At 49.7% G+C, this 27,733-nt stretch overlaps 2 protein-coding genes across 2 annotated transcripts in view; one reads left to right on the forward strand and one right to left on the reverse strand.

The window, feature by feature from the left end:
- Positions 1-1,083: 1,083 nt before the first annotated feature.
- CIDEC (cell death inducing DFFA like effector c) lies at positions 1,084-3,540 on the reverse strand. The gene is made up of 6 exons (XM_054389599.1): positions 3,523-3,540; positions 3,040-3,112; positions 2,752-2,893; positions 2,508-2,657; positions 1,554-1,738; positions 1,084-1,422 (listed from the first exon to the last, which is right to left on the reverse strand). The coding sequence occupies exons 2-6, from the start codon at positions 3,087-3,089 to the stop codon at positions 1,236-1,238; spliced, it is 714 nt and encodes a 237-aa protein (XP_054245574.1). The 5' UTR covers positions 3,090-3,112; positions 3,523-3,540; the 3' UTR covers positions 1,084-1,235.
- A 2,151-nt stretch (positions 3,541-5,691) lies between these two features.
- The window catches only part of ZC3H18 (zinc finger CCCH-type containing 18), a 55,080-nt gene continuing 33,038 nt past the window's right edge, over positions 5,692-27,733 (forward strand). The window contains exons 1-7 of the mRNA XM_054389546.1: positions 5,692-5,715; positions 6,485-6,545; positions 15,071-15,669; positions 19,339-19,423; positions 22,632-22,780; positions 23,105-23,197; positions 24,832-24,989. Of these exons, the coding sequence (XP_054245521.1) occupies positions 15,085-15,669; positions 19,339-19,423; positions 22,632-22,780; positions 23,105-23,197; positions 24,832-24,989 (1,070 nt within the window). The 5' untranslated portion in view covers positions 5,692-5,715; positions 6,485-6,545; positions 15,071-15,084. The remainder of the gene's footprint in view (positions 5,716-6,484; positions 6,546-15,070; positions 15,670-19,338; positions 19,424-22,631; positions 22,781-23,104; positions 23,198-24,831; positions 24,990-27,733) is intronic.

A 27,733-nucleotide genomic window follows, 5' to 3' on the forward strand; every position in this document is an offset into this window, starting at 1 on the left:
ACTGGGTATGGGGACATTGTGGGTGTATAGCTGTAGGATGGCAGGGACAGTCTGCAACAGCGGGGCAGAGCACAACATCCCCATGCAAGCCCCAGCACCCCTTGGTGACACTCACCCTGGCTGTCACATATCTGTGATGTAGCCACCAAACTGGGCTCCAGCTGGTGCTGAGCTGCAGGCTGATGGCTAATTAGCAGGCTAATTAAGTATCCACACCTGAACCTGCTTCAGGTCTGTGCTACATTGGCTGGTCCCTTACTGGTGCTTCAGAAACCCTGGAGTGAGGTCCTCAGGTGAGTGTGGCTCAAGTCCTATGTCCCCTGCAGAGCAGCATGGTAGGGGGGGGGCACCCCTAAGCACGGCTACTCACCACCCAGTGCTCAGTCCAGCACTGGTAGGTCATTTCCCTCTATCCCACTTTGCCCACCCATTACCTCTCACTTGGGAACAGTCCCCCAGCTGCCAGGTCAATGTAACCTGGCATCACCCAGGCCCTCTTTTGTTTCCCAGTTTGGTATCCCAGGAGCTGTGAGGTGGCTGCAGTACCCATGGGGCACAGCCAGGTAGGTCAGCCTGTGGGGTTGTGCAAGGGGGTGGAGTACCCCACAGACTAAACCATCTCCCCCAAACCTCTGTGCCAGCCCTGCTGTGGGTACCAGTGGTGCAGCTGGAGTCCTGAGCAGCAGGACCAGGGAGGAACAGCTTTAGTCCCTCAAAATGGGGCAACAACAGGCTTTGTGCCAACTGCCACATGGATTTGGGGTGACAGAGACCCTCTCCCCCCCCTCCTGCTTTCTCTGCAGTGCCAGGAGAAGGGGAGAGGGTCTCAGCTCCATACCAGAGGATGGGGACCAGACTCTGTGTGCCAACCGGGGTGCTGGGATGGCAGGGGTGGGAAGAAGGCAACAGGTCCCTTGGGGAGCTTGCAACAGGTCCTCTCCTTGCATACTCTTGCACCATCACCCTGCACAACCCCCAAGTAGGGCAAGTGGCTGAGCCCTCCCCCTGCCCCCAAAAAAGACAAGACACAGCTGAATTCAGCAGAGCTTTGCTTAAATAAATATATTTACAGAGGAGCAGCTATCAAAGGCAGGGATGGCCATGCTCAGCCAGCGAGGTAGAAAGAGAAGCTACACCAGGCACCATGGCAGCCTCTCCCTAATGCATTGACCTAGCAAGGTGCTGGTACCTCCAGGAACTGGATCAGGGTTACAAAGAACAGGGCACCAAAGCCCTCACTGCAGCATCTTTATGCGGGGTAGGGGTGGCAGACTGCGTGGCAGGAGGCTTAGAAGCCCTGGGCTCGTCTCCACCTTCTTTGGTTCCTCAGTGGCATCCAGGAGCTGCTGCATGTAGCAGGATGTGCCAAGCAGGACATGGCCAGTGGCCTGCATGGTGAAGAGCGTCCAGCGCAGGGCTTCCCTGGGTGGGGAGGGAAATAAAAGGTGATAAGCATCCCTCTTTGCACCTCACAGAGGTTCTGAGCAGCAGGGATGGTCCCCTCCTGCAGCATGCCCCCCTCCAGAGCCATCTCCAGCCCTCCCAGCACTCACTTCATCAGCTGCCTGGCCCCATAGCAGCGCAGGTCATAGGACATGCTGTAGGTGCCATAGAGCGTGGCCTTGACATTGAGGCAACCCAGGTCCTGAGGGTTGGTCTTGTAGAGGTCGAAGGTGACACAAGCAACATCAATCCTCTGAGGGGGCTTGTGGGACAGGCTCAGCTGGTAGCCAGGTGTCTAGGGGAGAGTGGAGCAGAGTCACCCAGTGGTACCCCTGCCTTCCTAGTCCCACTTCACCCAGCATCATGGATTCCTCCCAGAAAGCATCATATCAGAGAATCATTGAGGTTGGAAGAGACCTTTAAGATTATCAAATCCAACTGTCAATCCAGCCCTGCCAGGTCGACACTAAACCCTGTCCCTCAGCACTACATCTCCACAGCTTTTCAATCCCTCCAGGGATGGGGACTCCACCACTGCCCAGGGCAGCCAGGTCCAGGCCTTGACAACTCTCAAGGGAAAAAAATTGTTCCTCATGTCCAACTTAATCCTCTCCTTGGCACAAATTGAGGCCATTTCCTCTGATCCTATTGCTTGTTCCTTGGGAGAAGAGACCAACCCCCACCTGGCTCCAGCCTCTTTTCAGGGAGTTGTAGAGACCCAGAAGTTCTCCCCTCAGCCTCCTTTTTTCCAGGCTGAACAACCCCAGTTCCCTCAGCTGCTCCTCACAAGACTTGTGCTTTAGACCCTTTACCAGCTTCCTTGCCTGTCTCTTGACCTGCTCCAGCACCTCAATATCCTTGGAGTGAGGGGCTCAAAACTAAACAGTACTCAAGGTGCATCTTCAGTGCCCAGTCCAGGGAAACAATCCCTGCCCTGGTCCTACTGGCCACTCTATTCCTGATCCAAGCCGGGATGCTGGTGGCCTTCTTGGTCACCTGGGCACACATCTCCCCACTGATCCCCCATCACAGGATGCAAATGGGACCCAGAGGTGTGCACCTACCTTGCAGGCAGTCCAGGTCTGCCCCTTGGTCAGGGCCATCAGCACGGTGCCCTCGCCCAAGGTCCGGAAGAAAGATTCTGTCTCCACTGCAGTGCCATCTTCATCCAGCACCAGTGAGATGGGCCCGGGGGTGGCCAGTGCACTCTGAGCCTGAACGGGTGTGGGGGGTGAGCAGGGTTGGGAGGTGACCAGGCCCACCACCCACCTGAGTAGACAGTCCCCAGACAGACAGACTGCAGCTCACCTGGTGCAGCAGGTCAGCAAGGCTCTGGGCCATGACACCCTTGCGCAGGCTGCGGTTCCAGTTGCAGATACGGTATGGTCGGGGCCGTGGGGCTGGGCTTGACAGGAGCTGCTGGGTCATGGAGGCACTTGCTGAGACACATCTGCAGAGGGATGAAGGCATTGAGGTGTCCTGAGACCTACCACCATCCCTGGGCAGTGCCAGTGCCCCCAGGTCTCAGCGGGGAGCCAGGAGGTGCCAAAGCAAGGCACTGCCCTAACCTTGAGGGCAGTGGCTCTGGGCACTTACTTGGAGACAGGAACAGCCAGGCGCTGGCTCAGGGATTTGGCGTAATCCATCTTAGTGAGGAGCACGGGCCAGCCTAACAGAGAAGAAAGATTCAGCCCTGATCTGGGATGGTCTTCGCTCCAGGAGACTCCTTCCCACCAGCACCTTCTACACTCAACTCCAGGACAGTGGTGACCAGCACCGTGGCACAGCTGACTTTACACAGAGGCAGTGCCCGCCCTTTGGCCCAGGCAGAGCATACGTGCCAGCGTGGCTCTTGCGCAAAGCAGCACATGAGATATTGAGTCAGCCCCAGAGCAAAGGTGACAACACACAGCCGTGGGGCTGCACCCACAGCCCAGCCCTCAGCAGGGCAGCAAGGACTTTGGGAGTCAACAGGAGCTGTGGTGACAACCACAACCCTGATCCATCCAGGAGTCTACTGGGAGAGTTTTGGAGACCAACACCATGACCATGACAATCCCAATCCTCATCCCCACTTACCTCTAGCAGATAGCAATCTCTTTCCCCTGGATCTTTGCTGCTTATCCCACCCCCACCTTTTATAGCTGTCACGCAAAGGGTCCGCCTAGCCAGCCCCGCCCCCTCCCGCCTCTCAGCCAATCCCCTGCTGGTTTGCTGACATAAGGGGTGTGGCTAGTGCAGGGGGCGGGCCTAGCTTGGTCCTGCTGCGGGGAGGTGATGAAGGACCATCCTCCAGCCCAGACCCACCAGCCTGAACCCTGTTCCTGCAGTCTGCCCCGTGTAAGCAGCCTCCCAGCTCCTCAGTAAGTTTCCTCCCAGGGTCCCCAGTAAGCCCCTTCCCAGTACCGCCATTAATCTCCCTCCCAATGCCTCCTGTAAGCATGTTCCCAGTATACCCAGAAAGCCTTTTCCACTGCCCCTGAAAGCCCTCTCCCTGTGGCCCCAGTAAGCTTCCTCCCCATGCTTCTATCGAGCCCCTTTGCAGTATCTCCTGCTTCTATCAAGCCCCTTTGCAGTACCCCCTGCAAGCCCCATCCCCTTGCCCCCAGTAAGCAGCCTCCTGGGTATTTCATATCTCTGTCTCACCTCCCCAGTATGTCCCCCAGGGGCTGGATTTGGCCCCAGTTTAGCAAGCTGGGTAGGGCGATAGGCCAACCGGGCTGTTGCACCAGTCGGGTCAAGGGGCATGGGGTGGTGGGTGCCAGGCTGGAGGGTGAGGAGCCACTGGGACTCCCACAGGGGTTACTGGAGGGTGTCTGGGGCGACTGGTGACCTAGAACCTCAGGGTTCAGGGCTGCTAAGCCAAGGTGGGGGTCGCAAAGGTATTGAGCACCCTCAGGGTGTGGGGCTGTGTGGGGTGAAGGAGCAGGAGAGTAGGCACAACCCTGTGGGCAACCTGGAGGAGCTCTTTAATGAGGGGAGCTTATTAAGAGCCCAGTTAATGAAGGGGTGTTGAGCAGAATACCGGGGACCTGCAGCCCTGCTCCAGCCACCAGTTGGCATCAGGGCAGTGGGAGCAGTGCCCAGGGGGTGGAAAGAGGGGTGCAATACAGTGCTCTAGAGGTCTGCACCCCATAGCAACAGTCTCTGGTGTGTTATGCATGCAGCGTGGTTCTGATGCATGTAGAGACTCCTTCACATGCGTATTTCCATCTGTGTCCCCATCCAGATCTGCATTTGCCTGGATCTGCATCTCTATGTCTATGTACATATGTTTCTGTGTGAATCTGTGTGTGTTCATGTGTGGATCTGTGTGTGTTGATGTTTCTGCATGTGCACACATATGGAGATAGACATTAACATTTCCATGGCTAGCTGTGTATGCACAGGTGCAGCTCCATGGACATGCCTTCATGTAGGTGTAGCCCCACATGTAGGTACGCATGTCTTCACCCACGGTCACACGGGTCTGTACCCCTCTCTGTGTGCCCTATCTGTATGAGTACTTCCACATATATGCATTCATGCTTGAGCACCTTCCTGTGCATGCCTATCCCCACATAGATGTGTTCTACCCCTATGTGCGTACATAGGGGTACATGTACATGTGTGTTCATGTACATGAAGCTCACATGCTTGCATGTCCATTCTCATGCACAGCATGTGCACACATGTCAAGGTGCATGTGACCCCTCCACATGTGTGTATGCCTATGTGTCTACCCATGCACATCTGTGCACACAAGTGTGCACATCTCCCTGCGTGCACATGCATGTCTACCCCTTGCATGAGCACACACATGTGCACCCCTTGTTACGCATGCACACCTACGTACACTCATGTGCACCCACGTGCACCCTCACCATGCACACACACGTGCATCCCTCCTCACATACGTGCCCCCTCCTCACGCACGCACAGATGTACCCCCTTCATTCTGTGCACACCCCCCCGTGTCCTGTCCTTTCGCGCTCCCTGCCCGTGTCCTGCGCGTCCCCTTTAAGGCGCGTTCGCGGGAAAAGGAGCCCGGCGAGAGGAGCGCGCGGCCGCCCCTCCTCTTTTCTGCTCTCCCCTCCTCATCGGGAGCGTCGCGTTCGGATGACGTCACGCCATGGCCGCCCTGCGCCGCCGCGAGTAGAGGCCCCGTCCTCGTCCCGCGCCGCAGCTGCCGCTTCGCCGCCGCTCCCCTTCCCTGCGTCTCCCTCCGCCCCCTGGCTCATCCCTTCCCCGCTGCTCCAGCCCGGCCCCGTCCTGCTGAGCCCGCCCGCCCAGGTGAGCAGTTCCCCGCGCGGCCGCGCTGGGCGGGCGCCGGTTGCGGCCTAGTGTCGGGGAAGGGGGGGCGGGCCCGGGCGCCGGCGGAACCGGGAAGGGGGGCGGCGGCCTTAGGTTGGGGGGAGCAGTCCCGCTGGGGGATGCTGGGGCGTGGGGGCATCCCTCTGAAGAGGAGGGAAATCTCTTGGTGTGAATGCTGAGAAGGAAAGTGCAGCTTTCGGTGAGAATGGGGGTGTGGGCCTACTGGAGTGGGGGGCGGTTTGGGAAAGGGGATGTGGAGAGGGAAGCGAAAGTTGGGGGGTGATGAGAGACTGACAGCCCTGGTTTGGAGTTGAAGACTGTTGGGATGGGGAAGGGAGTTCTTAGGTTTTGAGGGGATTTAAGGGGGGCAGTCCTTGGGGGGATGTTGGGATGGGATGAGGAGCTCTTAGGTTTCAGGAGATTTGGTAAGGCAGCGCCAGAGGAATGTTGGGCTGGGGACAGGGGTGACTTGGAGTGGGGAGTCCTTATGTTTCCAGGGATATTTGGAGAGGGCTGCTCCGGTTTTGGGGGTGCAGCCTTACTGTGGGAGGGAGGGTGTTGTGAGCGGACAGCCCCAGTTAGAAGAGAGGATGCTGGGGCAGGAGCACAACAGGCTTGTGGTGGGGAGTCCTTGTTGTGGTTACGTGTGCTAGAAAGGAACAGTTTCAACTCGAGGTGCTTGAGGGGGTAGTTCACCTTTTGAAGGGTAGTGGGAGGGGCCCTAGCTCTGACTGTCCTCCGTCCCCAGGCAGGTGGGAAGAAGGAAAGATACAGCAGAAGGACCTCAGCCTGGCAGGAGGCCTTGTGAGGTAAGGGAGGCATGGAGGGAGCTGGGGCCCAGGTCTGAGAACCCCCACTGTCACCAACAGCATGAGGGGGTCACTTTTGTGATGTTTGGGTGGGTACATTACCCACAGGGGTCTGTTCTGCAGTGTCTGGATATATACCTGACCCATGGAGGCCCTTTCTGTGATGGGTAGGTGGATACATCACTACTGGGGATCCTCTCTGCCATAAGTGGGTATATAGCACCAGTGTCATACTGGTTTGTGTTGTCCACCCAGCACAGCAGGAGCTGTGAGGTGCTCCCGGCTCACAGCTGCTGTTGTCTTTGTGAGTGCTGCAGCACACAAGCTGCTGGAGGTGCTTTAGATTCTCCCTCTTGTGGGTCATCTCAGCAGCTGTCTTTTGGGCATCCACACTAAAAAAGTTTTCTTTTACTGCCACTGGTAGCTCAGCTCTTCTGAAACAAGTGTTAACGGTGCTGTAACGAGGACAGTACCTCCAAGGTGCCAGTTCTTTCTTTCTGCCCTTCCCAAGCTTTGCCTACATTAAGGAAAAGCATCACAGTCTAATCAAGACAGCTCTTTGCAAGGCTCCTGACCCCATGTTCCAAGCCAAGTTAGACTCTTGAGCGATTAATCACAAATCTTACAGGATTCAGGAACAATTGCACCTGTTTTGTGTCATGGGACCAAGGTGCTGATATTCCAAATGAGCATCTGTCAGTGGAGAGCTGCAGGAAGAGACATAGGAAAATCAGTTGCACTGTGAAAACAAACTCCAGCTGCCCAGCATGCCATTTCCCTTCAGCTTTCAGTCCCAGAGCCTGCCTGCTGGAAAGAGGTGGTTACCATCCCAAATCAGAGCTCTCTGAGCTCTGCTTTGACAGTCAGCTGGCTGGAAATGGCTGTCACCAAGCAGTTCTCTTAAATGAATGCTACAAGCAGCTCAGCTGTCTGCATTAAAAGCTTTCCTGAGGGTTACTAGGTGATTGAAGCTTGTTATGCATCTCCCAAATCAGTGCTCCTCCTCTGATAAGGATGTATTTTGGTTAATTAACTCTGATAACGACCTTAGTTGCAATCAAAGCAAAGGACTGGGTACTTTGCTTTTGTTCTGCATCTCTTTTCAGTTTTGCCTTATGCTCCTTTCCTGGATCAAGAGGCATTTTATTTCTTTCTCCTCCTCTTGTTGTTGCTCTTCCTTATTTTTCCCTGTTGTGCTTCCTGCCCTTTGTTTCTGTTTTCCACCTCTTTGTTCCTTTGCTTTCTTGTTCATTCTCAGCTCTTCATCATCTGTGTGGCTGGACCTTAGACCATGCTCCACAACTTTCCTGTTCTGCTTTTATCAAGTTTCCATTCATCAGATACATGAAAACATTTTGATTTTGCACCAAGCTGTTAGAAAGTGGTCTTTCTCCTTTCTTTCTCTTTCCTGTCGCAAAGATTTCTGCCTGAAGCAAAGTTCTTTGCTTCTCTCTTTTGTGTCTGTCTTGAGAGCTGTGAGGTCTCTGCTTAGGGGGTAGAGAAGTTGGGTATGTGCCTGATTCTTTGTAGGATTTCAAGATGAAGCTCTGTGGAGCTCCAGTTTTCTGCAGGGTACTCAGTGCCTTCCTGCTACCAGAGGTGCTGGAACTCACCATTTCCATACTATATCCAAGAGAGATTCCTTGTTCACACGGAAAAAGCTTTTTCGTGGCACCATGTAAAGGTTCAGCCTTGGCAGAAGGAATTTAATGGATGGATGTGGTGCTTCCCAGGGGTATTTTTCCCTTGGTGGCTGTTTCAAATCCCATCTTAACTCACAGCTGTCTCCTGTAGGTGCTGCAGTGGGTTATAGTAAGCTGGCATCTTTTCCTTACTGGTTCCAGTTCATCTGCTGCTCAGACACTCCCTGCAGTTATTTGTACACAAAGCTTAACTTTGTTGGCTTAATTAAGGATGCTGCTCAAACTTTCCCTGAGTTGTTCTAATTGCAAACAGCCCAAGGTAGAGCAATAAATAACAGGATTTGAGCCTCCTGCCAGCAACAGGCAGTGTCATGGATCCAGAATGTGTGTCAGTGAGACACTGAACTGCCTCAGAGACGTGTCCAAGGTACACCTGTGACCACAGACTAAAACCTGTTGGCATTTCATAGAATCATAGAATGTTTTGGGTGGGAAGGGACCTCTAAATCTCATCTAGTCCAACCCCTCTGCACTGAGCAGGGACATCTACAACTAGATCATACTGCTCAGAGAGTCCCAAACAACCTGACCTGGGATGGTTCCAGGAATAGGCCATCTCCAAGCTCTTTGGGGAACCTGGGCCAGTGTCTCACCACTTCTTCCTTCTAATTTTGTACCTTTTGATGCTGTTCATTTAACAGACATTAGAAGTTGGGCTTGATCTTGAAAACAGAGCTGCTGCAAAGAATTCTAACTCTCTGACTCATCTACCTCTTGCCTTGGGCAAATCACCTAAGAAAAGTGTAAGGTTTATCATATGATTTAAATTATATCCTGGGATTACTTGGCAGTACTGAAGATGAGTTTTAAAAGACAACTTTAAGTAGCAGAAGGCTTTTCTCTTACTGTTTTTAGTGCTGTGTCAAGGCTTCTTAATTTCAATGCTGTCTTTTTAAGTTTAAAACATTCTTGGATGTCAGTAAATGGTGGGAAAGAATTTGATGTGGCTGAAGCAGGTGAATTTAACTTTCCCTAACACAGTCCTTAACACCACCTTGATGTATGGTGCCTTTTTTACCTGTGAAAAGTGGAAATCTGTGATTTTTTTTATGTTTTCCAGTAAGGCTATGAGACTGAAGGGGGAACAAGATGTTCCCTTCCTTGTTACAGCCAAGTCCTTGCAGGTGAGGATGGCCCTGTGAATGCCCAGCTTAGGAGGAGGATCTCACGGAAGCCATGGAGCATTGACAAAGTGAGGGAGTAGTTAATGCTTCATTCCCTCATTTGAAACAGTGTGGTCAGCAGGACTAGGGCATGGTTTGTTCCCCTGTACACAGCTTGAGTACTGGGTTCAGTTTTGGGCCCCTCACTCCAAGAAGGGCGTTGAGATGCTGGAGTGAGTCCAGAGAAGGGCAGAAAAGCTGGTGGAGGGTCTGGAGAACAAGTCTTGTGAGGAGCAGCTGAGGGTTGTTCATCCTGGAGGGCTGAGGGGAGACCTTCTGGCTCTCTACAACTCCCTGAAAGGAGCTTGAAGCCAGGTGGGGATCAGTCTCTTCTCCCAAAGAACAAGTGATAGGACAAGAGGAAACAGCCTCAAACTGCCTGAGGGGAGGTTTAGGTTGGACATGAGGAACAATTTCTTCCCCTTGAGGGTTGTCAAGGCCTGGCCCAGGCTGCTCAGGACAGAGGTAGAGTCCCCATCCCTGGAGGGATTGAAAAGCTGTGGTGCTGAGGAACATGGCTTAGTGGTGACCTGGCAGGGCTGGGTTAATGGTTGGGCTCAATGATCTTAAAGGGTCTCTTCCAACCTAAATGATTCCATGATTCTGTGTTGTAGCTGAGTGCAGTGGGGCTCTGCCTGGGCTGCTGAGCAAGATGGTGAAGCCCCAGGTCTTTTATTCAGGCCACTTCTTCAGTTCATATTTTTGGTAGGCTGTCTCCAACACTGCTGGGTCACTGCAGGGACATTGCCAGGCAGCAGGGACTGACTGGGGTCAGGAGGCCCCAAATGGAGCAGCTGGAGGGAAAATCTTGCTAGCCCTGAGAGTTCTCTCTGGGGAGAGCAAGTGCCATCTGGCTCACACCTGGGAGGGTGCCACGTGCTTACTGTGGGTAGGATGGCTGGAAACTTTAGCTGCCAAATCTTCTGTTTCTTCACTGAGAATGTGTGAGCTGCTTCTGAGGAGCTTTCAACTCAATCAGATGTGCACCAGTGACTCTAAAGACAGTAAAAGGCTCACTTTGGGCTGAAAATGAACCACTGCATTTGCTCCACAGTGTTTTGCTGGACAGGCTGCACCGACATCTTCAGCCTGGCAAAGTGAAGGGGTTGTGAGATTCATCAGAAGTGCTTGCTGACCTGTCCTGCTCTGCCTCAGACTTGCAGAAAATGAGAATTTGATAAACCTCAAGCAAATAAAGTCAGTTTGGGAACGGGAGATGTTGTGCAGCTTTGACCAAAGCAGCTTTGCCTGAGCTGCCTGTAGTTTCAAAGAGCCTCTAAAGATAAAACATTGCAAAGTGAGAAGTGATAGACCTGGTTCTTGCCCCACATCCTAGGCTGCAAGTCAAACAATCTTATCTGTAGGTTCAAAGTTAATTTTTTGCTTTTAGAACTGGTTTTGAAGACAGTAAGAAACTGTTTGGGTTTAAGGCACAGAAATTCCAAGCTTCTGATGAGGGATGAAGCCCATGGATTTCTGCTCTCTTGCTTATGTCAGCATTACTTAGGTTGAAGTACTTCCATGTAGTGGTTTTTCTGAGGTTTTTCTGTAACTGAGGGAGGGTGGAAAGCAAAACAACCCCAAATAACTAAAAAAAACCCCAAAAGAACCCCACAACAACAATACAGAGATAAAAAACCAAAACCCCTTAAGAAATCCTCCTAGGGTTCCAGAGATTTGAGATGAACTGTGATCTGTAGATGATTCTTCTTCACAGAGATGCTGCAGTCCCCTAATCATCCTTGTGGCCCTCCATTGGACTCTCCCTATCTCTTGTGATCTGGGGAGCCCACAGCTGGACTCAGGACTCCAGATGTGGCCTCACCAAGGCAGAATAGAGGGGAAGGAGAACCTCCTTCCACCTGCTGGCCACACTCTTCTTCATGCACTTCAGGAGAGCATTTGCCTTCTTGGCCACAAGGGCACATTGCTGGCCTAAGGTGAACTTGTCTCCCAGCTCCTTCTCCTAAGAGCTGCTTACCAGCAGGTCAGCCCCTGGCCTGTAGTGGTGCAGGAGGTTATTCCTCCCCAGGTGCAGGACCCTCCACTTGCCCTGGTAGAACTTTGTGAACTTTCCTGCCTGTCCAGCTGTCACTGAATGGCAGCACATCTTGATGGGATGCCAGCCACTTGTCCAAGTCCTGTACCACTGATAGTTATCTTCATCTCCCTACTGTTTCCTGCTTCTGATTTTACCTTTGCATGTCCTGGATTTGCCTTGGGGCATTTCCACAGAGTTGCAGATAAGATGGAGGCAAAAATGTGGTTCATTAGCTTTGGGGCATCTTTTCTTGCCTTCTGGTGAACTTGGAGCCACAGCCCTTGAAGCAACAACCCTGAACTGTGGCTCTCCCCAGAATAATGTGGTGTAAGAGGAAGTAAAAAGGTCTCTGTGTGTTGCTTCACTGTCTGCAGAGAGAAGGACATAAGGTTGCTGTTACTTGAATCCAGGGAAATAAGGACCCAAACCATACTGCCTGGGTTTTGTGAACCTTTTTGAACTGAGCTGTCAGATTTTGTGCTTCTTATCTCTTCTGGGGATGGAAATTAACAGCAAATAACTGTAACTGGATTTCTATAAGAGCTTGAGCAGCTGCTGGCTGAGGTGAATGGCTTACACTTATCACATTAGCTGCTTCATTTTGTTTTCTCCCCATCCCTGTGAAGGTCTCGCTGTGGAATGCAGAGAGGTGTTTAGTTCACTTAAGTATTTTCTCTTTGATGCTGCTTCTTCACGTGAAATTAGAAAACAAATTTCCTGAAGGCATCTGCCCTTGACAGTTTTCTGTTTCTCCTGGCCTCTTAAGGCTGACCTTTCAGATGCAGCACGCTCAGTGCACGCAGAGTGTAACTTCTCAGGCACTTCAGTGATTAACATCTCTGCTATAAACTTGCTTCTAATCAGTAACAATTTGTCCAAGCCTTTATGAACTCAGCATCAACCTTTATATAATCAGTAAAAATATGGTTTTGGTGCAGATTACATCCTGTTTAGCGATCCAGAGCCATTCCTGAGAGGCAATTGCTGGCTTCTAACTTAGCTTTTAACTTCTCAAGTGAAATCAGAACTTTGGTAGTGAGCAAGAACCAACTTCAGATGTTCAGAGAAGTAAGAGTAGGCAGCAGGATGCTCAAAATGTGGCTCTGCTACTGCTTGAGGCCCCATCAAATGTTTATATCACCCTCCCATTTATCCATCAGCTCATATCTGTGCAGAGCTTTGAAGACCTGAAGCAGAGCACAGTTGCTAGGTCCTAACTCGTGCTGTTTCTGGGAGTCTCTTTCATTTTGTTCTATTTTTTAGCTCCTTCTCTGCAGATCTCCCATAGTCTAATGAGCAGCATTTTCTCGAGTGAGGCTTTCATCTTGAGGGTTTGCTGCAAATACCAGCTAATAATGTCTTCACCAGGATAAAGGCAGGAGATGTTATCTCAGTGATGACAGTGCATCTGGCAGCAGACAAGACAGAAATATAACAGCCCTGGCCCTGGCAAGGTTATGAAGAAGCAGATGAGCAGCACAGGGAATGATGTCCTGCCTTTCTGATTTCCAGGCATAGGCTGGAAGGGATGCTGCACACTTACTCTCTTGCTGTATTTCAGCACTGACATAGCTGTGCTCCCACAGCATGGTGGGGGTCCAAAGGGACCTCTGGAGATCATCCTGTCCAACGCCCCTGCTAAAGCAGGGTCACCCACAGCAGGTTGTCCAGGATCACAATGTCCAGGTGGGTTAGAAATCTCTCCAGAGAAGGAGATTCCACAACCTCTCTGGACAGCCTGATTCAGACTTCCAGCACCATCACACCAAAGCAGTTTCTCCTCCTCTTCAAATGGAACCACCTGGATTCCAGTTTGTGCCCATGGTCCCTTGTCATGTTGCTTGGCACCACTGAGAAGAGTCTGGCCCCATCCTCTTGCCCCTCACCATTTAGCTCTTGCTGAGCACTGATCAGATCCCCTCTCAGGCTGTTCTTCTCCAGGCTAAACAGCCACAGGTCCCTCAGCCTTTCCTTCTTACAGACATGCTCCAAGCCCCTCAGCATCTCTGCAGCTTCCAGTGGACTCTCTTGAACTGGGGATCCCAGAACTGAGCCAACGTACACAAGATACGGAGAGTAAGAGGGGCAGGAGAACTTCCCTCAACCTGCTGGCCACGTCCTCCTTCATGCACCCCAGGAGAACATTGGCCTTCTTGGCCACATTGCTGGCTCATGGGCAGTTTGTCCACCTGCACTCCCAGGTCCTTCTCTGTGGAGCTGCTTCCCAGCAGGTCCGCCCTTGACCTGTACTGGTGCAGGGGGTTATTCCTCCCCAGGTTGCCCTTGCTGAACTTCATGAGGTTCCTCTCCACCCAACTCTCCAGCATGGCCAGGTTCTGTCATTACCAAAACCTTCTGGCTTCCAGATGCCATGAAGCCCTGAATTTGCTTTGGTCTCATTTGCAGCATGTGGCAGTCTGAACGCTGTGGCTTGGTCTCACCTTCTGCCTGTCTGTGGTTGCTCTTTGATGCAAATGACAACCTTGGCTGTGCAGAACCGGTTGGAAAGGTGACAGGATGGGTCAGGAAAAGGTGAAGCAGTGCAGAGCTGCCTCGTGTTTTGTTTCAGGAAGGGTTGCTGGGTGTGTTTGATGGAGCTACCAGAGTCTTCTATTTGTAGCATCTCTACTCCAAAGGTCTTAAAAATAGCAGGTCAAAATCTGGTGATTTATGGCATGGTTTTGTGGCAGCAGCAGTTAACTGTGTTTGCAGGGAGGTTGTAGCTAGGAGCCCCTGAAGTACAACAGGATGGCTACTAAGATGAAGAAGTCTTCTTGGTTTGTCACCTTGTGGCTTTTCTTTAGCCCTAAATACTCTTCTGTAAGCCCTGAGTTTGCTTTAGCTTCTCATTTGTCTGATGGCCACCCAAGCCTGTTCCTGTGCAGACCTTGGGGTTTGGAGGAGGAGAATTTAGTCCCCTGGAAAGGTGCCACCTCTAGAGGAGCTGGTGCTTCTGTTGAGCCATTCCACTGGTACAACCAGAGAACTGTGGTGTGGGTGCTTTTAGCTCTCTGAGTGGCTGGCAGACTTGCTGAGGCACCTGTCTCAGATTGGGCTCTTCTGAGGCAGCCCAGCACTGCTGGTTATTGCTGAGGGGGGTAAGGAAGGAGTTGTTTGTTGGACATGCTGCAGCAGGAGACCACAGCTGAAGGGTAAGAGTTTTTAATCATCAGGAGCTTTGTCTAGCTGTGGAACAATAATGCTCTCTCTTCCTAAGAGGCAACTCCAACCAGTTCCTTGAGTCAGTTCCATAATTCATGGGGGATTTTTTTTTTTTTTTTTTGTAAAGGTACTATGATAAAGCATGTGAGTGGTGAAGCACTGGGACAGGCTCACCAGAGAAGTTGTGGAGACTCCAACCCCAGAAGCCAGGTTGGATGGGGCCTTGAGCAACCTTCCCTAATAGGAGGTGTCGACAACTGTCCATGGCAGGGAGGCTGGAACTAGATGATCTTTAAGGGCCCCTCCAACCCAAACCATTTTATTGTTCTATGTTCATAGATTCAAGCAACCTTTTCTTCTTTAAGAGGTAAAATACATGAGAAGGAACTCTGCAGGTGAGCTTTTCTTGATTTGCCAGCTTCTTTCCCCCTAACAATTGTTTTCTCCTCTCTGCAGATTATTGGGCACTGATGGATGTTTCCGACAGCCCTGAGCGAAATCCCTGCTCTCCTGATGAAGACCAGCAGCTTTCTGATGATGAAGTCCTGAAAGAGAGTGGTTCAGACCGAGAAATCGATGGAGAGGGTGGGCAAGGAAGCATCCTGGGAGAGGAGGAGGAGGATGGAGCCAGGGGACTGAGTCGTGGTGAAGAGAACCACTCAGATGAAGAGGATCGCTTAAGTGAAGCCAAGTCTCAGGAGTCTGACAACAACGAGCAGGGTGGGGAGCTGAAGAGCCCTGCAGCTCACAAAGGAGTGGAGGAAGACAGGACAAATGACCTTGGTGATGAAGCATCCTCTGTCACCCGTGAGCTAGATGAACACGAGTTGGACTATGATGAGGAAGTTCCTGAGGAACCAACTGCTGCTGCTACAGAGGAGGATGGTGAGAAAGCTGCTGGTGAGGATGATGAGGAAGAGGAAAAAGGAGATGATGCCCATGAAGATGAGAAAAAATCCAGCAGCAAAAGCGATGATGAAAAGGATGGCCAGGATCCCCTCAAGGAGAAGAAGAAAGAAGAAGATGATGGAGAAATTGATGATGGAGAAATTGATGTAAGTAGGAGCTGGTCTGAGGTGGGCAGAGTGCTGCAGGATGAAGCCTGTCTTGGTGTTTCAGGAGAGTTTGTCTCCTAACTGCCATGACAGGAACATCTCTGTTAGCTGTGTCCTGAGGGTGCAGCTAGCACTTTTGCTTTGGAGATAAGGCCATAGTGGGGACCAAGTCCTGAGCTCAGCTAGGGTGACTAATGCCATGAACTGTAGAAGAGCTTTGTGCTGATGCTGACAGAGCAATCACAGATGAGCTCTGTTCCTGCAGAAGGGCTCTGGTGCTTTAAGAAGCTATTTTGCCCCAGCTCTTGGAAGAGTTTTGGGTGATGCCAGTGGCAGATGACTGAGAATCAGAGTTGGTTTGGTTGGAAGAGACCTTTTAAGATCATCAAGTATATAACCATTAGCCAAGCACTGCCAGGTCACCACTAAACCAGTTCCCACATCTCCATGGCTTTGAAACCCCTCTAGCTGTGGGACTCCACCACTGCCCTGGGCAGCCTGGGCCATGCCTTTACAGCTCTCAAGGGGAAGAAATTGTTCCTCGCATCCACCTTAAAACTCTCCTGGTGCAACTTGAGGCCATTTCCTCTCATTCTATTGCTTATTCCTGGGGAGAAGAGACCAACCAGGTCCAGGAAGTTGTAGAGAGCCAGAAGGTCTCCCCTCAGCCTCTGTTTCTGCAGGCTGAAGAACCCCAGTTCCCTCAGCCATGAATTAGTCATTCATAAGCCATCTCAAGTGTTCAGGTTGAGAGGCTGGTGCTGTAAGGCAGTTGCCCTGTTCTTGAGGGGCAGGTGTGTGCATGAAGCCCATGGCCTGAGCTGTTTGTTGGGCTCTAGCAGCATCTGGATGTGTGGAAGAAGTAGAGAAGATGCTGGGTTCTGGAAAGTCCCTAACCATGTGCCTGTGTGTGGTTTGGGTGATGGGTTCAGGGATGTGCAGTGCCAACAGCTACCGATTCACAGCTGAGAACAGTTTCACTCTTGCAGGCAGAAGGAAGCAAGACAAAGCAACTGCAGGAGTAGAAACCTTCCTGTGGCTTCGTAGTCTGGTGGCTACCTACTTGACCCCAAATAATAGGAGCAAAAACCACCACATAGAGAAATGACCAATCCAGAGCTCTTAGCTGGCTCTGTTCTCCTTAGCCATGCCAAAGTGCTCCTGCATGGCTAGACTGGGTTGGGGCAGTGTTGTGAGCATGTCTGGTGACCAGGCAAGGAAGGAAAGGGCTGTGGCTGGGGTCCTTCAGCCAAGGAAGAGGGATTCATGGTTGTGGGGTGGTGTTGCCTTGCGTTGCTGTGTGGTTGCCCTAGCCACATGCTTGGGAAGCTGGAGAAATCCTCGTTCTTTTTTATTGGAGAGTCTCACATTGTGGATTTTTTTACTCTCACAGTCTTTTGAGAAGTTCTGGTGCTTAAAAAAGATGCTGTCATTTTCTTCTTCACCCCCATTCAGACAGGTGATTTTGTTCAAGCCACACATTTTCCAGAAGTTTTGTGTCTTCTTTTGATCCAGTCAGGAATTTCAACGTGTTATGGGAGAGCTCAGGCAGAGCAACAGAATTCCTGGAGTCCTGACTCGCTGCCTGCTTCCTGATTAAAATATGAATGCTTCCCTTTGGAGTCTGAGGCATTCTTGGGAGCCTGCTCCTCACAAAGCACAAGATGAATCCCTGCTCTGGTTTTCAGACATGAACTCCTAACAGGGCTCCCAGCTGCCTGCTTCCGAGGAGACCTCACAGAAGTAAATACTTTGCCTTTTGTTCCAGGACAGCCTTCCCAAAGACTTCACACAGCTCTTTTGAAAGGAGCCCAGTTGAGCTGGTTATACCATTCGTGCCTCCTTGAATGCCATCTCCAGCCTGGGGAGGGGGAACTTAAATCTCTCTGGTTTATTCTGCTTTCACAGCTCCAGCTTGGAAAGGTGGTGATGGGGAGGAAGGAGGATTATTAATGCGAATTTTAATTGGAGTATAGCAGCAGTCTTCAAAGCTGCCCTTGTTCAGGAGAGCTCTCCTTGTGTTGCTGTGAGGAATGCAGCAGAGGTGGCTGTTAACCCATCTTTCTGCACATCCTTTTGTTTTCCTACAGCTGAAAGATGTGTTTTTTTCCCTTCTCTCCAGCTGCCAAACTGATCAAAGTACAAGAACTTTCTTAATCTTTTCCACATAGACAACTGCTGTGGCTGCTACAGCAGGGCTGCGAGTGCCTCACAAAGGGAAGGTCCCCACCAGATGCTCCTCCTTCAGGTGTTTTGTATGCTGAAAGTTTTTGTAGGGTGGAATGGAGGCAGAGCAGGGAAAAGCTAGGATGTCTTTTTTGGATAACTGTTTTCCTTGCCAGTACCTCTGACAACACTCTGGTTGTGTTGCATTTGCCTTTTGGTTCATCACCTCTCTTTACCTCCTTTAAACTTCTCGGATGCAGCCTGATGAAGCCCAGGAAGGTGGCTTTATTCCCTGGAGAACAAAAGCAAAAGCTGGTACTTCAAAGTTCTGAGAGCTTTCTTCTGGAGGTGCTTCATGACTGTTCTTCCACACTCATCCCCTGTGGTTCTTAGCCTCTGAAGCAACTTCATCTCCCCAAATTTCTTCCTGGGGCTAATGCAGAGTTTTGTTCCAGCTGATTTGCAGCTCCTGTGTGGAGCTGAGGAGTAGAAGAGAGGATGTCAAGCTATTGCCAGAGAGGACTGGGAGAAATATGTATGACTTTTCTTCCTGAAAAGCTTCAGGAAATGCTCAGCATTGTGGGGAAGCACCTAATAATTAATTAGTTAATTGTAATAGCAGTTGTTCAGCTGAGGTATGACAGCCTGGATCCTGGAGCTGTGGATTTTGAGCTTTTAAGATGAAATGATGCACCTTGAAACCTTGGTCTGTGGTGTGGCATCAAAATGTTGTAGAATCACAGACTGGTTTGGATTGGAAGGGACCTTCAAAAGGTCTTAAAGTCCAGCCCCTCTGCAGTCAGCAGAGACATCTGCAACTAGAGCAGATTGCTCAGAGCCCCAGGCAACCTGATCTGCAAGGGCTCCAGGGATGAGGCATCTACCACCTCTCTGTCCAGCTGGGCCAGTGTCTCACCACCCTCAGCCTGAAAAAATTCTCCCTTCTAAGCAGTTTAAACCTCCCTCTTTTAGTTCAAACCCATCACCCTTTGTCCTGTCACCACAGGCCCTGCTCAAAAGTCTGTCCCCAGCTTTCTTCTCAGCCCCTTTAAGTCCTGAAAGGCTTACAAGAAGGTTTCCTTGGAGTCTTCTCTTCCCAGGCTGAACAACCTCAACTCTCTCAGCTTGGCCTCACAGCAGAGGGCTTCCAGCCCTCCTGTCATTGTTGTGGCCTCCTCTGGCCTTGCTCCAGTAGGTCCCTGTCTCTCCATCTGGACATCAAGCTATAGACCACTACCCTCTGGATGTGACCACTGAACCAATTGTCCATAACTCCCAAAGGGTTTTGCAGTCACCTTTGAAGCTCTGAAGCTGATGCATCTCCCTGTTCATAGCAGCACATTGTGAAGGTCCTTGAGGGGATTTATTGTACCTTGTGTTGCCTTTCTGCTCTGTTTTGCTCCAGAGTGTGTTTTCAGTGACTGATATTTGACCATATGGTGAAATGTCAAGTCTCTCCCTGAAAGGCACCACCTGAAATGTCAGCTTGTCTGTCTGTTCCAGGATGATGACTTGGAAGAAGGAGAAGTTAAAGACCCCAGTGACAGAAAAGTGAGGCCACGTCCCACCTGCCGGTTCTTCATGAAAGGTAACAACCTCCTGCCGCGGTAGGAGAAATGCAAAGATGCTCTAACGTTCTGCTTTGGGTTTGTGCCCATTAAGCTGCTCTCTACATGACAAACCATGACTCAGGTGTCCTCAGTGTCACCTTTCTGTTCCTTGGCAGCCAGATGCTTGATTTACCTAGAGCCACAACAACAAAAATGGTTTTGCCCAGAGCATGGTGAGCCCAGTAGAAGCAAATTAGGGAAAATTCGGTGGTTGTGGTGGTGTTTTTAAAGCAGCTTGGAATAAAACTACTTGGGTTGAAGAAACAATCAACTGTTTGATCAACTGTTGAATTGCTATCCCTGGATGTGTGTATAAGCTGTCTAGATATGGTGCTCAAGGGTATGGTGTAGTAGTGGCCCTGGTGGAGTTAGGTAATGGTTGGTCTTGATGATCTTAAAGGTCTTGGGGGTTATGCCTTGGAGTATTTGCTGTTTTTCTTTTCCATGTTTCTTATCAAGCCTCATGCCTTCTCAAAGCAGTTTTTTCCTGCAATCCCATCTGCCTCTCACTTCCTTAGTTTTTATAAGGCATTTACTGAAGATTTTTAATTGCAATGGGGCTAGAAATACTGTTTCTCTGTAAAAAAAATGATATGATGTCATGCTGATGTCCACCAAGCCACTGCAGCCCCTGCAAACACAGCTCTTGGCCAGGTTCCTATGTTGTCTGGGTACTGGTGTCAGCTGTTGGCAACTCAGGTATAGCTGTTTTCACCAAATCCCAGCATGGGGGATTGGAAGGGACCTCTGGACATCATCCAGTCCAACCCCATTGCTAAAGCAGGGTCACCCACCGCTGGTTGCCCAGGATCATAATGTCCAGGTGCATTTGGAGTCTCTCCAGAGAAGCAGACTCCACAACCTCTCTGGGCAGTCTGGTCCAGGACTCTGGCACCCTCACAGCAAAGAAATTTTTCCTTACATTTGGGTGGAACCTCCTGGGTTCCAGTTTGTACCTATTGGCCCTTGTTGTGTTGCTGGGCACCACTGAAAAGAGTCTGACCCTATCCTCTTGACCACTATTCTTTAGATATTTCCACAGATAACTCAGAAACCCTAGCAATATGTGCTTGAGGGGTGATGTTGGACCTGACAGGGTGAGGTGTGGTGGTGGCCAGTACTTCCACTGTGCTGAAGAAAGAGCTGGAATGATCCTCATGTAAATAGAAGCTTTTTCCTTGAGCCAGAAGGTTGCACCACAGTGTATCAGACAGCAGAGTTCTGAAACATGCTGCGGATTGTTGGCCACAGATGGAAGGAATGGGGGTGCAAATCAATTAATTGGTAAAGATCTCCAAGATCATAGAATCACAGAATGGTTTGTGCTGGAAAGGACCTTAAAGATCATTTGGTTCCCATCTCCCTGCCATGGACAGGGACACCTCCTGCTACACCAGGTTGCTCAAGGTCCCATCCAACCTGGCTTTGAATGCTTCCAGGCTTGGAGCCTCCACAGCTTCTCTGGATAGCCTGTTCCAGTGCCTCACCACCCTCATGGGGAAGAATTTCTTCCTAATGTCTAATCTAAATCCAGCTTCTTCCAGTGTCAACCCACCACCCCTCATCTTATCACTCCATGCCTTTGTCACAAGTCCCTCTCCAGCGCTCCTGGAGGCCCCTTCAAATACTTGAAGGCTTCTCCAAGGTCTCATCAGAGCCTTCTTTTTTCTTCAGGCAGAACAACCCCAGCCTGTCTTCATAAATACAGCCCTCTGATCATCTTCATGCCCTCCTCTGGACCTGCTCTAACAATAAATCATAGAGCAAGTTTCTTAGTGTGAATGAGACTCAAAACTTTTAAATCTAACTAAAAATGATACTTTGTTTGTAATCCTCCTTCATAGGACATCCCCCAAACTTTGTGCCACCATACAGAACCTTCTTAGACAATCCCCCATTTTTGTTGTAGTGTTAAAAGTAGGTTTTATGAGGTCTTCTTAAGCTGATTATAGCTTCCACTTTCTTCAGCTTCCTCTCCCTGAGTGGTTGTTCATTCAGTTGGGTTTATTTGCAATCACCCTTGAAACAACTTGTGAAAATCTGAAATTAAAAGAAGGGTGGAGAACAGGGTGGAGTCTCCTTGCGTCAGCGCCGTACCCAACGTAGGGAACTGCTCAGGGGCTTTCCGGAGGCGTGACCATCAGATACCATCTTCTTGGCTTCCTCAGTGTCTTTCCACTGTCAGACTGTCTGCCCTTGCTGAGACATGAACATGTAGGTGGAACAGGGAAGTCCCTCAGCAAGCAGAGGTGTTTGTTCCTGAGCCCTCAGCGTGACGTCCGCCTCCATGCAGTGCAGAAATATTTGCCCGTGTCAAAGTTCAGGCTGCAGATCTCCTGCTGCTGATGTTTGTCTTGGGTTTGGCCTGGGTTCAGATAAAGTTGACATCCACTCCTGCATGCCCTTCAGAGGCTTTATTTCCACCAGGGAGATCAAGTGCTGCTCACGTGGGAACTTGAACAGCTTTCAGATTTTTGTCTTTGCTGTGTCTGAGGAGCACAGATGGATGGAATTGTGGTTGGAGAAGACTTGAAGGTGATCTTAAGGTCATTGAGTCCAACCATTAGCCCTGCACTGCCAGGTCACCACTAAACACACCTCCATGACTTTGAAAACCGTGCATGGAAGGGGACTTCCACTGCCCTGAGCAGCCTGTTGAGGCCATGACAGCCCTGAAGGGGAATAAAGTGTTCCTCATGTCCAACCTAAACCTCCCGTGGGGTAACATGAAGCTGCTGCTTCTTGTTCCTTGGGAGAAGAGACCAATACCCACCTCACTACAACCTTCCCTCAGGGAGCTGCAGAGAGCCAGAAGGTCTTACCTCAGCCTCCTTTTCTTTGGGCTAAGTACCTGGAGGTGTTTGTCATTAATAAGGTGTGAAAAGCTCACAAGCTTACTACTGCATTTGCTTAATGGTGTCTCTGCATCCATCTCTCCTTTCTCCTCACCATGATAAGGTTCTACTAAGTTCATCTGTCTGTGACTGGATCTGTTGTCCTCTCTGGGAACATGGAGGATGATGAGTCCCTTTCCATGTGTGTGAAAACAAGTAAATCTCAACAAAGTTGGAAAGAAGCGAAGTCCTGTGTCTTAGTATTACTCTTTGATGGGTTTGAAACGGTGGTGGGGCTGAACAAACACTTGCTGTAGGCCTGCAGGGGTCTAACAGAACTGTTTTCCCACAGGTCACTGTACTTGGGGCATGAACTGTCGATTTATTCACCCTGGTGTGAATGACAAAGGAAACTACTCCTTGATCTCCAAACCTGAGCCCTTCTCTCCAAATGGTGCTCCTCCCATCGGCCCCCACCCCTTGATGCCAGCCAACCCTTGGGTATGGACATCTTTTATGTCAGTTCATGGCTTCTGCATGTAGCGCTTGTCTTCTGCTTTAGGAGAAGTGAAGATTTTACTGGAGCTAGTGCTTTAGGAAGACTCCATACATCTGTTGGATACGTGATTTTTAAAAGGTGGGCTTGAAGTTGCTAGCAGAGGGCAATCATTTTCCGTGTGTGTCCCATCTTATGTCCTGCTGGTACGTCTCTGGAGTGACTGGGGGTGTTCTTTGGGTTAATTCTTTACTGGGGCACAGCAAGATTTTGCTACTTAAAACTGATTGCAAGTGTCTGTCTCCTTTCTCTTCTCACCTCTCCAACAGGGAGGCCCTGTCGTTGATGAAATCTTACCTCCACCCCCTCCAGACCCTCCAACAGAAAGTGCCTGGGAGCGAGGACTCCGGCATGCAAAAGAGGTAAATGCCACCTGCAGGGGCATCTCCACAGGGCGCTTTTAGGAGCACAGAGTGTCTTGCTCTTCTTGAGGAGTCATCCTTTTGCCTTTCAACCTGTTAACTGTGTCTTGTATATCCCAGTTGTGACACAGTCAGACAGCCTGGGTTGGGTGTTTTGTTAGCATGAGTGCGTGGCAGTTTGTGGCCCTGAAGTTGAGCCCTCCACAAAGCAAAACATCAAAAAGCTGCTCCAGTTTCCCTTCAGTGCCTGCTTCTCCAGCACCTACAGTGTGGAAGCAGGACCAGGACATGGATTATTCCCCCGTACTGGGCATTGGTGAGGCCTCACTTCAAAAGCTGGGTTCAGTTTTGGGCCCTCATTCCAAGAAGGACACTGAGGCGCTGGAGCTTGTCCAGAGAAGGGCTGAAAAGCTGGTGAAGGGTCTGCAGAACAGGTCTTGTGAGGAACAGTTGAGGGAATTGGGATTGTTCATCCTGGAGAAAATGAGGCTGAGGGGAGACCTTCTGGCTCTGTACAGGCCCCTGAAAGGGGATTTGATTCAGGTGGGGGTCAGTCATCTCTCCCAGGTGTCAAGTGGTAGTACGAGAGGAAATGGCCTCAATTTGCACTAGGGGAGGTTTAGGTTGGATATTAGAAGAAACTTTCACACAAACCCTGGAACAGGCTCTCCAGGGAGTGAATCCCCTTCTCTGGGGGTGTTTAAAAGCTGCAGAGATGTGGTGCTGAGGGACGTGGTTTAGCACCAGATTTGGAAGAGTTAGAGAATGGTTGAGCTTGATCTTAAAGATCTTTTCCAACCGAAGTGATTCAGTGATTCCAGAGGATGTGGTCCCTGGGGCTATGGCTTAGTAAAGGTTGGACTTCATGATCTTGAAGGTCTTTTCCAACCTAAATGATTTTATGATCTCCTGACCCATGTGTCTGATCACTGCGGGCTCAGCACATTTGTGGCAGTTTAGGCTGGGTGCCCCCTGCCACTGCCGCATGAGATACACCTCTGGTGTCCTGGGTGCCCACCCACAGGGGTGGACACAGGAAACGACGTATTTCTACCCATAAATCCTGCACCCTATAAGGCCATCTGCAAAGTCATTCTCTTCCTCTTTCTTCCCTCTCTGCTCCCACGGGAGATGTCCTCTCTTATCGGGTAATGCCGGGGGAGTATCCTCAAGGCCTCTTAGGCCTGTCTAGGCCTAATGCCAGGAGGAGAATGGAGGGGGGGGGCAGTCTCAGACCTGGCCAGCCTGAGACTTGCCTAGCAGCGGGAGGGGGAAGAAAGAGCCCTGGGGGGTTTGGGTTTACCCTCAGGTGGGAAGAAGGGAAGGATTGGGAAGCTTTGGGAATTCTGTGAGGGGTTCTGTACGCTTTGGGATACTCTTTGTCACTATGCTTTGTGGTTTGTAGTTCTCTGTAGCTTCACCAATTGCTTTTCCATTTAAACTTTCCATCACTCTCCAATCCGTTTGTGTGAGTCTTATTCTTTTGTCCCTTTCGGGGCAAGAGACGATCTGTCTGGCCCCAAACCAGCACAACATTTGAAAGTTTGCTTGCTCGTGTGCTGCTGCTCCGAGCCAAGGGAATTGCCTCAGAAACATTCCTTCTTTACAGTGCTTTTCTTTTGATGTTACCGCAGGTATTGAAAAAGGCGACGATGAGGAAAGAGCAGGAGCCTGACTTTGAGGAGAAGAGGTTCACTGTGACTATTGGTGAAGACGAGCGTGAGTTCGACAAAGAGAACGAGTTCTTCCGCGACTGGAACTACCGCATCACCAGAGACGTCCGAGACCCAGCGTAAGACACAGCCTTGGCTTTGCCGTGGCGAGTGGCTGGGTGGGAAAGGCAGGGCAGCAGGACAGGCTTCAGTTAACTTCTTCCTCCAAACTGCAGGAATGCTCATGCAGGAAGTGGAAACCACTTCCATTAAGCAGCTTGTACGCTGTCTCCATTTGCTCCAGTCCAACACGACCTTCTTTACAGTTGGCTCTAAACCTTTGTGCCTTCAGTGTTGGTGGTATACTGGCCCCTCAAGCACACTGTCAAGTTGTGCGTTGCCTACCTCACACCAGTGCATTCCTCCAGCACTTTTTTCTTCTTATTTTTCTTATCTCAACCCATGAGTTGTTTAAAATGCCAAAACTGAGGCTGCAAAGTTGGAGTATGCTCAGTATCCAGGAGCTTCAGGGCACCAGTTGTCCTATCTCAACCAACTGGGTGGTTATTTGGAAGGGCATAGACACATCAGCTGGTCTTAAATATCTGGACCAGTCCCAGATAAACTAGTAAGATAGCAGTGAGAAAGCAAACCTGTTAACTGCAGGGCATAACTTGGCCCAGAAATAAAGCCCTGAACTTAAGTGTTTAGCTGGTGGGATTTTTAAGGAGGAAAACCATAAAATGCTGGAGACCTCTAACAGTGAGCAGGCAGAAGAATGTAAAAGGGTGACTCAACTATGAGAGATTTGCTCAGTAGTTCTCAAGCCATGAAATAAAAAGGAAAAAGACTTTTTGAGAGAGAGGCTTGTGTTCTGCAGAATACAGATGGATTTCTCTTTGTTTTGCTGATGCATCCTCTGTTCTTCCTGCATGTACAGATCATGGGTTATATCTACTCACTCACAAAGAAAGTCTTTGCATGGCTTGCTTTTGTCTGGTTTAGAGTTAATGAACTGCAAAAAAAAAAGGTCTGAAAAGGAGCAGGTTAAGCTTCTGTTCAGTAGTTGCTTTGCTTTGGAATGCAAGTCCTTTCTCCATCTTAAAAGAGGCTACTATTTGCTTCTACATCCTGAAGCAAAGCAGTTGTCCCACATTAATTCTTTCCTGGGCAGAAATTGGGTCTATATCTGAGTCTTCCTCTGAGAAGGCTTTTGTTTGCCCCTGGGACACATTATCACCAGTTGACCATACAGTGTCTATTTTATAGTGATATATGAAAACTACCATCAGCATTCTAGTTGTTCAATCTTTAGGTCCAGGCTTTCTGTTTTATCATATGATCAACTTAAAAATGTCTTGCATGTAGCCAGGGATACACAGGAGTAATCAAACAAATGGAATCCCTGGAAATTCAAGCACTTTATCTATGACTGTGGCATTAAAATCTGTGAAAAAGCAAAAGTTATGAAGCTGCTGCTGTAAACTCTAAAAAATGGTGTTTGGGATTTTTTTTCCTCACACATTTATTGCACAAATTGACACCTTAGAGCAGCTGGGATGTAAATAAATGATTTCAGCACTGTCTTGTGACATACGGAGATGGCAAAAGAGTTCATGAATCCCTTTTTCTTTTTGAAAAACTATAGGGAGGTGGACATCAAAGAAAACATTAACTATGGGTAAGCAGGTCTTTGATTCCAGTATTGTTCCAACTGTAAGAAAATATTCCCTTTTACTTTCTCCATTGCACTCCTCAAAACTTCCTAGGCCACAGACTGCTGTCCCATCAGCTCTGGTGGATGATTTATTAACAAAAAGATCTATTTTTTATATATATATATATATATATATATATTTTTAGGGTGATATTGATTATTTACTTAATTTAAGCACTGAATTCTCTAAACACAGCAGTGGTGCTTGTTTAAACGAATTAGAAGTCCACAGATATTCTAGGAAGGGAATGAGGAGATTGGGACTTGAGGCTGCGTGAAAAAAACGTTTCCTTATTAAGGATAGCTCCTATTTTTTTTAGTTTTTTTTCTTCTTTGAACACCTGATGTCACTAAATTCAGCCTGTTGCCTCTGGTTGGCATCAGGAGTTTGGTGCTGATTTGAGATTCCCTGGTGTTCTTTCCCTTATGTTGTCAGATAAAAGTAGAGATCTTCAAGCATGTAAAAGCCCTGGAAGAAATACAGGGTGCAGCTTGGTGTGCAGGGCAGCACTTATATCTTAGCCTGGTTTTTGGCACTTCTTAAAACACAAAAGTGGGCCCCTTATTCCTCTTACAAGTCTGGGTGTTATTAGGGATAATGTGGAATTTGGGAGCACTTGGTTTATAATCTTCATTCTGCCACTGGCTTCTCTGTGGCCCTGGAAGTTTCTTGTTTCCTGTACCCACCTCCCCATCTTCCCAATGGATCTGGTGTTGTCACCCCAGGTGGTTGGCAGGGATTGAGTATGTGACTTTAAAACCATCAATTAATGTTTACTGAAATCATCCAAAGGAGGGGGAAATGCAGATTGAAGGAGGGTGGGGTTTAAATCCTTTTCTCCCCAAAAGTGATCCAGTTATGTAGTTGAGCAAGGTGTGCCATGTGCTCACCAGTTCATACTGGGTGGCCAGCTGCTGTTTTCCACTGGAGAAGGTCAGTTGCAGATGCTGTTCCCTTCATGGCATGGAGTATTCCCAGGTGTAGGGACAGAGCCTTGTTGGCTTCTCTCAGTGGAAAGCTCAGCAGCTCATATCCCACGCTGGAGGCGCTGGGATGCACCCATCACTGCTGGTGGCATGGGACTTGGAGATCACCATCCATTCCACTTCTGATGTGGGGGTGTTTGAGATGAGCTCTCTGTGTGCATGGAGAGAAAAGGCAGCTCT

Source organism: Indicator indicator, chromosome 19 (genome assembly GCF_027791375.1).
Source record: "Indicator indicator isolate 239-I01 chromosome 19, UM_Iind_1.1, whole genome shotgun sequence".
Lineage (NCBI taxonomy): Eukaryota > Metazoa > Chordata > Aves > Piciformes > Indicatoridae > Indicator > Indicator indicator.